The following is a 12,992-nucleotide window of genomic DNA, read 5'->3' as shown; positions in this document are numbered from 1 at the left end:
GAGAATGCTATTCATTGACTACAGCTCAGCGTTCAACACCATAGTGCCCTCAAAGCTCATCAATAAGCTAAGGACCCCTAAACACCTCCATCTGCAACTGGATCCTGGACTTCCTGACAGGCCGCCCCCAGGTGGTAAGAGTAGGTAACAACACATACACCATGCTGATCCTCAACACAGGTGCCCCTCATTGGTGCGTGCTCAGTCCCCTCCTGTACTCCTGTTCAATTATGAATGCATGGCAAGGCACGAGTCCAACACCATCATCAAGTTTGCCGATGACACAACAGTGGTAGGCCTGATCACCAACACCGATGAAAAAGCCTATAGGGAGGAGGTCAGAGACCTGGCCTTGTGGTGCCAGGACAACAACCTCTCCCTCAATGTGATCAAGACAAAGGAGATGATTGTGGACTACAGGAAAAGGAGGACCGAGTACGCCCCCATTCTCATTGACGGGGCTGCAGTGGAGCAGGTTGAGAGCTTCATGTTCCTTGGTGACCACATCACCAACAAACTATCATGGTCCAAACACACCAAGATAGTCGTGAAGAGGGCACAACAAAGCCTAATCCCCCTCAGGAGACTGAAAATATTTGGCATGGGTCCTCAGATCCTCAAGGTTCTACAGCTGCACCATCGAGAGCATCCTGACTGGTTGCATCGCTGCCTGGTATGGCAACCGCTCGGCCTCGGACTTCCCGCCATCCTGGACCTCTATACCAGGCGGTGTCAGAAGAAGGCCCTAAAAATTGTCGAAAAGACGCTAGCCACCCTAGTCATAGACTGTTCTGTCTGCTACCCAACGTCAAGCGGTAGGAGGAGCGCCAAGTCTAGGTCCAAAAGGTTTCTTAACAGCTTCTACCCCCAAGCCATCTTCAACAGCTATTCAAAGGGCTACCCAGACCCCTCTTTTACACTTCTACTACTCTGCTACTCTCTGTTCATCATCTATGCATGGTCACTAACTCTACCAACATATACATATTACCTCGACTAACCGGTGCCCCCGCACATTGACTCTGTACTGGTACCCCGTGTACAGTTGAAGTCGGAAGTTTACGTACACCTTAGCCAAATACATTTAAACTCAGTTTTTTACAATTCCTGACATTTAATCCTAGTAAAAATTCCCTGTCTTAGGTCAGTTAGGATCACCACTTTATTTTAAGAATGTGAAATGTCAGAATAATGGTAGAAATAATTATTTATTTCAGCTTTTATTTATTTATTCACATTTCCTGTGGGTCAGAAGTTTACATACTCAATTAGTATTTGGTAGCATTGCCTTTTGTTGGGGGAAACATTTTGGGTAGCCTAACCACAAGCTTCCCACAATAAGTTGGGTGAATTTTGGCCCATTCCTCCTAACACAGCTGGTGTAACTGAGTCAGGTTTGTAGGCCTCCTTGCTTGCACACACTTTTTCAGTACTTCCCACAAATCTTCTATAGTATTGAGGTCAGGGCTTTGTGATGGCCACTCCAATACCATGACTTTGTTGTCCTTAAACCATTTTGCCACAACTTTGGAAGTATGCTTGGGGTCATTTTCCATTTGGAAGACTCATTTGCGACCAAGCTTTCACTTCCTGACTGATATCTTGAGATGTTGCTTCAATATATCCACATAATTTTCCTCACTCATGATGCCATCTATTTTGTGAAGTGCACCAGTCCTTCCTGCAGCAAAGCACCCCCTCAACATGATGCTGCCACCCCCGTGCTTCACGGTTGGGATGGTGTTCTTCAGCTTGCAAGCCTTGCACTTTTTCCTCCAAACATAACGATGGTCATTATGGCAAAACAGTTTTATTTTTGTTTCATCAGACCAGAGGACATTTCTCCAAATAGTACGATCTTTGTCCCCATGTGCAGTTAGTTGCAAACCGTAGTCTGGCTTTTTTTATGACGGTTTTGGAGCAGTGGCTTCTTCCTTGCTGAGCGGCCTTTCAGGTTATGTCGATATAGGACTCGTTTTACTGTGGGTAAGATACTTTTGTACCTGTTTCCTCTAGCATCTTCACAAGGTCCTTTGCTGTTGTTCTGGGATTGATTTGCACTTTTCGCACCAAAGTACGTTCATCTCTAGGAGACAGAACACGTCTCCTTCCTGAGCGGTATGACGGCTGCGTGGTCCCATGGTGTTTATACTTGCGTACTATTGTTTATACAGATGAACGTGGTACCTTCAGGCGTTTGGAAATTGCTCCCAAGGATGAACCAGACTTGTGGAGGTCTACAATTTCTTTTCTGAGGTCTTGGCTGATTTCTTTTGATTTTCCCATGATGTCAAGCAAAGAGGCACTGAGTTTGAAGGTAGGCCTTGAAATACATCCACAGGTACACCTCCAATTGACTCAAATTATGTCAATTAGCCTATCAGAAGCTTCTAAAGCCATTACATCATTTTCTGGATTTTTCCAAGCTGTTTAAAGGCACAGTCAACGTAGTGTATGTAAACTTCTGACCCACTGGAATTGTGATACAGTGAAATAATCTGTGTGTAAACAATTGTTGGAAAAATGACTTGTGTCATGCACAAAGTAGATGTCCTAACCGACTTGCCGAAACTATAGTTTGTTAACAAGAAATTTGTGGAGTGGTTGAAAAACACTTAGGTTGGAGTCATTAAAACTCGTATGGACACTTCCGACTTCAACTGTATATAGCCTCACTATTGTTATTTTCTGCTGATGTTTAATTGTTTGTTACTTTTAATTTCTAATTTTAAATTTTCTATTTTTTTTTTTTACTTAACTTAAAGCATTGTTGGTTAAGGGCTTATAAGTACGCATTTCACTGTAAGGTCTACACTTGTATTTGGCACATGTGACCAATAAAATTTGTTTTGATCAGAAAATATCTCCTTAACCTTAAGAGTAATCTTATTAACATCTTTCTCTCTCCTCCTTCCCCCTCTCTCTCTTCCTCCGTGTTGTCTCTCTCCAGTCTGAGGCCCCTGGATGTGGAGTTTATGAGTCGTCTGAGTAAAGTGGTCAACATAGTCCCTGTCATCGCCAAGGCAGACACACTCACCCTGGAGGAGAGGGACTTCTTCAAACAGACGGTAAGGTGTGTGCGTAATGTGTATACATGCACGTGTGTGTGTACACAAAAAGCCTATGACATTGATCTGTTGATTTGCTTTTAAACTAGTCCCTTTTGCACTACATCAACCTGACATGGCTGACATTAGGCCTTTACAGCAGGGTAACGAGAGGGTAAGATCACACACAGGCCGGTATGAAGCGATGCCAGGCATTACAAACAACAGCCATCTGGATAAACTACTGTACTCTGCCCAGTCTGAGTAGTGGCGGTATGAAACCCTGGAACACTTAACGGATGTTTTTAGCCAGAAAGGAGCATTTTAAGAAGGGATTTATTTACAGTATTCCAGCTTTCTGTAAACCTCCGAGGCAGCTGACGTCTGCAATAAGCAATAAGCAATAAGCTACTGGGTACAGGAGATGGAGAAACAACACAGGACCTCAGATGAGGAGTCCCCCCCCCCCCCCCCCCAGAGTTTAGAGTAAGGTTTATGCAACACTCGGTAGAGGCTGTCTGGTAGCTGCTCGACAGAGGCTGTCTAGTGGAAGTCCATCAGTAGCCACTCCTCCATGAAAGAAAGCACAGCCCTTTCTGTTGATGACTCATGTCTATGGTATAGAGGCCAGCTCTACTGATTTAGAATCCGATGGAATTCTCTGTTGCTGCTTTCTCTTCCTGCGGTCTCTTGAAAGTTGCACTATACCAGGATACACAGGCCTATACGGCCTGCTTGGCTTAGTTTAAAAAGGCCTCTGCACCCCCCTCTGTTCCAGTGTGTGTTTGTTGGCCAGTGATCAGCCTGGGAGAAGAAAAGAACATGCCTGCGCGCGCGCACACACACACTCAAGGGACGCTAGTCTCCCCCTCTCTGGCGTCCTGCGACAGATCTTTATTAATTCTGGAGGAGGAAACACGCTGGGCAACTTGGCTACCGTTTTCCCCGACAACGGCCAATGAGAACAAGGGCGGGCGAGATGGAAGCTCTGAGGCTTGTAACCAGCTTGTTTTGGTTGGCTGCATGGGCTGGGCAATGTACGACCCTGGGATTGTGATCTTAATGTTTTTTTTTTTACGTTTCTTTCTTGTTCTCTGCTCCCTGCAGCAGTTGACATGCATGCAAAAGGAACACGAGAGCTTTTTATTGTTTTACCCTCTGTGTCCACAGTTCGTTGCGGGCGTTCGTGTGTGTGCTCTGGTCACGTTCCCTCGACTGTTGTAGGCTTATAATATAGGCCTAAGGCTGAGAAAGTTACAAGTTTAAGCTTTCCAAGAAGTATAAACCGAGAAATTTAGAAAACCTGTTCGTCATCGACCAAGTGGAAACTGTCAAAGTAGTAATTGTGAGCGGAACGGTCATTAATTTAAAGGCCATCACTGCTGGCAGAAGAAGCCTGTCATTCTCACTCTGTCTGTGTTCCAGTCATTATAAAGACATAGAAGAAAGGCGGCCATTTTGTAAACCTGAGTGTCTGGCTGTGTATTTGTGTAATAGTGGTTAACCTCCACAGTAACTCTCAATGTCAGGGAACATTAAATTAGCATTTAACGTCAACACCAGCCTTAGCAGTGTTTACGGTGGACTCGGAGTGAGCTACACTAGAATTGTAGTCAGTAATTTCCTATTCTGTTATATTTTCAGTCACGGTCACCTCATACTGTTCTAACAATCTGGCTATCTGCATGAATCATTTGTTTATATTGTTGGCAGTTAGGCAGTGAAAGTTAAGTTATAAGAATGAGTAGGCTTACTTACTTTTGATGGATTCTGATGTGATACAAGTCTCAGCCTCCCTTCACCGGTCTTTCCCCTGGTGGTGAGTGAAAGCCTTTGGTGTGTGATGTTGTACTGGGCAGGACACACACTCCTCCACCTCTAGGACTAGATGACTTGGTAGATGACATGAGGTGGAAACGGCCATTGTTTTGCCCTGACTGCTGTTCTACAGTACATTGGTGTAACACTGCAACCTGGTGTCAGATTGTGACGTGTTTTATGTTTGTGCAGATCAGGGAAGGACTGCGAGCCAACGGGATCGACGTCTACCCTCAGAAAGAGTTTGACGAGGATGCTGATGACAGGATGATCAATGATAAGATCAGGGTGGGTTTACAGTGTGTGTATAGGCATGCAGAATCACACACACACACACACACTGACGCATGGATTCATTACAAAGCTATTGTTGGTCTTAAACTGTGTGTGTGTGTGTGTGTGTGTTCAGGAGATGATTCCATTTGCTGTGGTGGGGAGCGACCAGGAGTACCAGGTCAATGGAAAGAGGCTTCTGGGCAGAAAAACAAAGTGGGGAACCATAGAAGGTAATTCAACACCCACAACCATTACTATCCCTGTCATACTAGTCATTTAAAATGGGTTGAAGCAGATTTTCCTGGCTGCACCGTACAGTGGATCAACCATGCATGTTACTGCTGCCAGTACATGTTTAAATCCCAGCCAACTGATTGAGTCTTTTGTGACTGTGAGCGAGTGTTTCTCATATCCACGTTTCTCTGGTCTGTGACTAAAGACATATCTAAGTCACAGACCCAAGGAGGATTTACTGAGCCTTCTGCATCCATAACACAGTGGGGGGGGGGGGGGGGTGATGATGTGGAGGACAGACAGAAGGAGGAGGTCTAGAGAGAAAGAGAGATGGGAGGGGGGGGGGGGGGGACGAGAGGAATGTCACAGCTCCTTTTCACTGGAGGGCCGACTGTCTTCTTCCCAGATTGTACCTGGCCCCTCCAGGGCCCATCTTGGCTCTTGGTGAATGCTCCTCTCATCACTCCATACTTGTAGACAGATGGCTGTAGAACAGATATATTAATCTGGACCTCTTGCTGTTAGGTCTGTTCAAAGGACCAACCAACCAGAGCTTAGCATACATAGCTTTCTAGAGTTCTAGTACTTAGGTCCTGTTCTGGAACTGTCAAGGTGTTCTTAAAACACCCATGGACTGCAATTGAACTCTAAGACAAAGGTGTGTTTGTAGGAGCACGGATGTGATAAGAGTGAGAAATGTGGTTATCCCCTGGCTGAGGGAACAATGACTCTAGCCAGCCAGGCAGTCGGTGTGCTCAGGCGGAGGGAGGGAGGGAGGGAGGGAGAGAGAGAAGGAGGGAGGGAGGGAGGGAGGGAGGGAGGGAGGGAGAGAGGGAGGGAGGGAGGGAGGGAAAGCTGCTGGACCTGTCTGCACTGCTATCATAAATTAGGCCACAAGAGGAGGGAGGCCTGTGGGCCCAGGGTTCTCATAGCCAGGACCTCTTTCTCCTCGTTCTCCTTCTCTCTCTCCTCCTCTTTCTTTCTCTCTCTCGCTGGTTGTCTTACTCGTTCTCACTTTTTCTCTCCCTCTCCTCTTTCTTTCTGTCGTCTCTAACGTTCTCTTTTTTGCTGGACCTGTCTGCACTGCTATCATAAATTAGGCCACAAGAGGAGGGAGGCCTGTGGGCCCAGGGTTCTCATAGCCAGGACCTCTTTCTCCTCGTTCTCCTTCTCTCTCTCCTCCTCTTTCTTTCTCTCTCTCGCTGGTTGTCTTACTCGTTCTCACTTTTTCTCTCCCTCTCCTCTTTCTTTCTGTCGTCTCTAACGTTCTCTTTTTCCTCTACCACTGCCCCAATGTCATTCTCTCTTTCTCATTATCAACCGTTCTTTCTCCCCCTCCTCATTCCATAAGTCATACTTATCTAGAGGGCTGGTACCTATACAGCTACATATCCAACGTGTCTGTCTCTGTGTGTTCTTGTGTTAATCCCCTGTTTGCAATGGGTGGAGGAAAGTGTTACCCAGAGAAACATTTAAAACCAACCTTGTTTTAAATTAAGGGAGACCCACCACCACGTTAATCAGTACACTCACCCACAGACTGTGGTGGTCACACAGCAGCACCTTCTTCTCCCCCCTCCTCTCCCCCGCCCCCTCCCTAAGAGGGATGAAATGGAATTTAATTTCCTGTGCTGCGATTTCACATAAATAGCGCTCCTTTTTCACTTTGTGGACTTGACATAATCGATCATTCAAACAAGTGTTGGATCCTTTCTAGACTCCAGCAAATTGTCATGGAGAGTTTGTTAAACTGTCTGACTTGCTGAGGAAGCTGAGATGGATTAAATTACTTGTAGTGGAAGGTGTAATCTTTATTTAAGATAATTGCTGCAGATGTCAAGATAAATGGGTGTCCTTGACCTGTCTTTGGCGCAACACTCCCATCTTGTGGCAGAGTGTAGAATAGCACATGGCATTTAACTTGATATGCACACCCTGATACACAAAATATATGCCACGTGGCTATTGTATTGAATATTGTTTGAGTAACTAAACAGAAAACACTTGCTGTTTATCCCATAGAATGTAATTTCATTTTCTTTACTCTTTTTTTGCAGTTGAGAACATTGCACACTGTGAGTTTGCCTACCTGCGAGACCTTCTCATCAGGTGAATATTAACTGTGTTTTAAGTGATGGTGATACTGACTGTGTTTGACCAGTGTTTTTGATGACGCTTGATGTTTCTCTGGGTAATGTTTCTCTGGGTAATGTTGATGTTTCTCTGGGTAATGTTTCTCTGGGTAATGTTGATGTTTCTCTGGGTAATGTTTCTCTGGGTAATGTTGATGTTTCTCTGGGTAATGTTTCTCTGGGTAATGTTGATGTTTCTCTGGGTAATGTTTCTCTGGGTAATGTTGATGTTTCTCTGGGTAATGTTTCTCTGGGTAATGTTGATGTTTCTCTGGGTAATGTTTCTCTGGGTAATGTTGATGTTTCTCTGGGTAATGTTTCTCTGGGTAATGTTGATGTTTCTCTCACTAAATCCCCTCTGTGTTTCCTCTCTGTCAGGACCCACATGCAGAACATCAAGGACATCACCAGTAGCATCCACTACGAGGTGTACCGCGTCCGCAGGCTGAACGAGACCAACGCCCAGCCCAATGGCCAGCCCCCCAACACACTGGTTAACCCACAGCCACAGCAGGCCAACGGGGCGGCAGCACAGCACCAAGTCCTGACCCATGAGATGTAGATGTCTGACCATCTGCAAACAAATAAACACACACGCACACACACACACAGACCCATATATATATCTTTAATGGCTGGCAACTGTGACACACCACATGCAAACACACCACGTGACATACACACACCCATCCTAACTGGCTGACATGGACTGTACACACTCCAAAGAGGATTCCAATATCAAGTATATAATAATTCATACATGATCAACTGCCAAAACAGAGTTTCTGTTACCTGGAAGTTCTAGTGTAGGTCGTTGTAGGTCAGAGCTGTTGGATAAACAGTACAAGATGTCCCCTAGGGAGATGGGATGCCACAGTATTATAGCATACAGATGTGTACAGACCAGCTATCTAAGTATAGCACAATTAGATAAACTAGAAATAACTGGTCGAAATGACCTGTTCTACGTTTGGGTTGTGCTGTATAGTGTTGTCTAGATATTGGAGATATTAGGAGGTTGGGTTTAGCTTCTTTGTACATTTTGACACATCTGCACTGCCCCGAAAAGCAGCAATGCAGTGTGGAGCAGCTTTGAAATCCCTTTTGTCTTTTTCCGTTGCGTTTTCATATGTTTAAGACCTCTTGCCAAACCATCCTGTCTATACCAATATGCCAATGTCGTATCTTGTTAAACGTATCATGTTCATTCATACAGTGCATTTTACATTTACTGTTGTGTTATAATATTGTTGTCTGGATGGTGGGGATGCAGGGAACAGACATCCCCCATGCTCTCCGACCTTTCTCTAAACCAAATAAATGTCCTTTCTGTTTTAAAGAGAAGCAAAATATATAGAATTGATTTATAAATAGATATTTATGCTCGTTATGTATTCACTTTATAATTGAGTTTGATATTCATATAGCCTACCAGTCGACCTACACACTCCCGTTGTTCTCAGAGAGGATGGAAAATCTACAGAGATCCTCTTTGGTTGTGTCTCCTTGCCATCATGCATTGTCTCCCGTGTATTTATAGAGAATTCTATGAATCTAGATTTACATTCTGTCTTTTTGGACGTGATACAGAATAGGACTACAGGTAGGTTGAATATGTAGCCTACATGCACCGCTTGAAATAATAAGTTTTGCATTCCCGGTGTAGTCAATGTATAACTCCCTTATCTTCCCTACTAAACATTTATTCCAAAAAGTCATAAATGTGCCCATCAGCCAAACACAATTCTTCACTCCGACAGAAACTCATGGACAGAGGTCAAAACCAAGAGTACTATTCATTCAGCAATGTAGCTCACGTAACATAAACAATGACGAAAGGTAATACAATGTTTACTGTTGTATAGTTATTGTGTAATTTGTTATAGTATGATGAGAGTATGGTTTATCTTTGATATGCTATGTCAAATAAATAAAGATTGATATTTTTATTGTTTACAATTGTCTTGATTGCCAATCCATTTCACCTGTGCAGGTGACTCCTCTCTTAACCAATCACAAAAGCCCCTTTGGGCATGCGCAATTTGGCATGTCTGAAACTGTGTGAAAAAGGATACCCTTTATGTAGTGTTTGCCATCAAAGTTTGGGTTTTAGTGTCATAACTTTATGACTTTGCAAAGACACTTTGTTATTTCAAACAATCTCTTTGTGAATTGAGGTAAATACAGTGTGTATTGGAGGGGGTTTTACATCAAATTAGGGTCATCAGCGTGAGCTAAATTTAGAATGTGTAGTCATATTTTCCCTGGTCCGTTTTAGTCAGGTGATTGGATCTTCAGATGCCAATGTTTTTTCATGTCTACAAGCTCATGGCCAAGGGCCCATAGACCAGCGTTTCCCAAACTCGGTCCTGGGGACTCTAAGGGGTACACATTTTGGTTTTTGCCCTAGCACTACAAAGCTGATTCAAATAATGAACTCGTCATCAAGCTTTGATTATTTTAATCAGCTGTGTGGTGCTAGGGCATAAACCAAAATGTGTACCCCTTAAAGTCCCCAGGACCGAGTTTGGGAAACGTTGCCATAGACAGTTGAACGTTCAGGGCTGGGAATACAGTAAGTGTGTTCTTGGAGAACACAGATGTCACATAACCCAGCAGATGGCACAGGGGAAGCTGACTGGCACTGTAGTGGTATCCAGGGGCGGGATGGCTATAGATTGAACTTTAATATCATCATTAGTGCCTATTTATATCCTTTCTCAGTTTTCAGCGAGGCTGCCTGAAGGGGTTCTCAAACCTCTCCTCGGGGACTCCCAGCCGTTCCACAGCTGGCACACCTGATTCAACTTGTTGACTATTCATCAAGCCCTTGACTGGGTAAATCAGGTGAATTAGTTCAGGGCTACAATTTTTTTTTTTTAATGTCTGGGGGTTCCTGAGGAGAGGTTTGAGAACCACTGCAGTAGGGGACCTTACTCCACCTCCTAGTGACACACACAGTCACACGTGTGTACACACACACCCACAACACACATTGCAGCCAGCTACACATACACACACTCCACTTTACAGCTTCCCATCATTGTTCACCAAATGTTCTTCTGGGGAATGCAACAGTCTGAATCCAAACAAAATGAATGGCTATTGTAAGGCATGACGGGTTGAATATTTATCTTCAGATTTATGTGACGCTAGAGAGCGGATGTGTTTTGTAAACTGCTCTGTGTGATTTACTGTTCTCTGCAGGTTGTTGGCTTTTTTTGATCCCTCGGGGATCTGGAATCTTCCATTTTAACAGGTTGTTGGCTCGGTTTGATCCCTCGGGGATCTGGAATCTTCCATTTTAGTAGGTGAAAGAGGGTGTCTGAGTCATTTCATTCAATGTTTTGTGTTGGAGTATGAGTGTTTAGTCCTGTGGCTAAAGTTGGACTCTTGTTAGACATGGTTGTGGGTGAGTGGCGTTTAATATGCACGTAGACACACACACACACACACTCCAGTTTGTTCTTCGAGTACTAGCATGGAACCCTTACCCCGAGTGCCCCCGAGATTGGTACACACTACACATAGTGGCATGCATCCTTAAGTAGATATAGGAAAGCTGTCAGGCAGAGAGAGATGGTGAGGTAATGATGCCCATTAATGTTGACAAGTTCTAGCAGACTCTCGTTAAGAGAACGTCAACAGCTCAAAAGGGCCAATTAAAAGCCACCACCAAATCTGTGCCCTTCACACACACACAGAATAGGGGCTCATAAACCCAGTGTCTTACAACATTGCCTTTTTAAAATTGTGCATGCGCTTCTTGTGTGGGTGTGTGGGTGCCCGCGTATGTGTATGACCAGGATCATCAACTAGATTCAGCCGCGGGCCAATTATACTTTTTTTGAGTGGATGGATGGGGGGACGGAACATTATTACAAATCATTTGTAGACAGCAAACTGACCGCAAGAAGCCCAAACGGATATAATATTTGACTAAAACGTTATAATTTCAAACCTTGCTTACGTTTGTATACGATTGCATGTATCTATTTTACAGTATTATGTGTGGGACTACTTCGTAAAACATTTCCTGAATTAAAATCACTTGGAGCTGATTTGCTGGTGTATTTAGTCTTATGTCCAACAACAAACTTGGGAGGCCAAATAAAATCCCCAGTTGGGGTACCCTGGTTGGTGTATGAGTTAAGTGTGTCCCAGTGGAGAGCCCTAGGATAGGGAACGGCTAGGGAACGGCTAGGTAACGGCATAACGTCTGAGTAGCTACTCGTTATTGTTATTTTGTTGTTACTATTTCCTTTTTTATTTAGCAAATGTTTCTTTTTAACTCTGCGTTGTTGAGAAAGGGGTCGTAAGTAAGTATTGCACAGTGAAGTCTACACTGTTGTATTCGGCGCAAGTAACAAATACAATTTGAAGAAGTAGGGTTTCAGACGTTTTCGGAAGATGGGCAGGCCCTCTGCTTTCCTGACGTTAGGTGGAAGCTCGTTCCACCATTGGGGTGCCAGGACAGAGAAGAGCAGGGAATGACATATTGTTGTCCATGGTCACGCCAAGGTTCTTTGAACTCTGGGAGGGGACCCCATGGCGTCAACCGTGATGGAGAGCTCTTGGAGCGGGCAGGCCTTCCCCGCCGGAGGAAGAGCAGCTCCTTCCTGTTGAGCTTGAGGTGGTGGGCTGACTTCCAAGCTGAGATGTCTGCCAGGCACTCAGAGATGCATGTCGCCACCTGTCAGAAGGGGTGGGAAGGAGAAAAGTAGTTGATAGGTGCAACTGTGAGGATATGATGGAGCCGAGTGATTTGGTGTTTAGAGGAGAGGGCCTAGAACTGAGCCCTGGGGGACACCGGTAGTGAGCGCATGTGGTGCAGACATGTGGTGCAGACACAGATCCTCTCCATGTCACCTAGGAGCGACCTGCCAGGTAGGATGCAATCCAAGAGTGTGCAGAGCAGAGCCTGAGCCAGCAGATGAATCTAAGCGAATGAGAACACACTGAGAAGTGATTGACGCTACAAAGAGCATGTTGAAAAACCTTGAGTCTTCCTTCCCAGCTTAGATATCACTCAGTGTTTTAAGTTTCAAGTTTCAATGTCAGGTGTGTGGAGTCGGTATAAATGTGTGTGCATGTTGTGTGTGATGGAGTGTGAGTGTGTAGAGTCAGTGAAAAAATAAAAATTAAATAGAAGGGTCAATTCATTCTGTTGGTTAAGGCTTGGGGATAGAAGCTGTTTAGGAGCCTGTTGGTGTCAGACTTGATGCACCGGTACTGCTAGCCATGTATTTATGTTTGTGTGGTGATGCTGGTAGAGATGAGAGAATGCCCAGACATGCACGTACATACACATATAGTGTGTTTGTATAGGAGCCCTGTGGGATTATGTTTTGTATATATACTAGATGTCATAGTGGTTCTGAGGAGATTCTTAACCATTACAAACAGTGATTGGGGAATGTTTAAAATAAGGGTGGCATCTCATGACACCAAGTCAATGAAGACCTATCTGGGCAAGGTCAAAAAG

At 44.5% G+C, this 12,992-nt stretch overlaps 1 protein-coding gene across 8 annotated transcripts in view; it reads left to right on the top strand.

The window, feature by feature from the left end:
• LOC139567698 (septin-9-like) overlaps nt 1-9,454 on the top strand; it is a 91,526-nt gene extending 82,072 nt beyond the window's left edge. For all 8 annotated transcript variants that reach the window (XM_071389117.1, XM_071389118.1, XM_071389116.1 and 5 more), the window contains 5 exons: nt 2,951-3,068; nt 5,058-5,153; nt 5,275-5,371; nt 7,433-7,484; nt 7,886-9,454. In XM_071389117.1, coding sequence (XP_071245218.1) covers nt 2,951-3,068; nt 5,058-5,153; nt 5,275-5,371; nt 7,433-7,484; nt 7,886-8,069 — 547 coding nt within the window. In that variant the 3' untranslated portion in view covers nt 8,070-9,454. The remainder of the gene's footprint in view (nt 1-2,950; nt 3,069-5,057; nt 5,154-5,274; nt 5,372-7,432; nt 7,485-7,885) is intronic.
• The last annotated feature ends 3,538 nt before the right edge of the window (nt 9,455-12,992 follow it).

Source organism: Salvelinus alpinus, chromosome 2, assembly GCF_045679555.1.
Source record: "Salvelinus alpinus chromosome 2, SLU_Salpinus.1, whole genome shotgun sequence".
NCBI classification, from domain to species: domain Eukaryota; kingdom Metazoa; phylum Chordata; class Actinopteri; order Salmoniformes; family Salmonidae; genus Salvelinus; species Salvelinus alpinus.
This window is presented reverse-complemented; position numbering and strand designations above follow the sequence as displayed.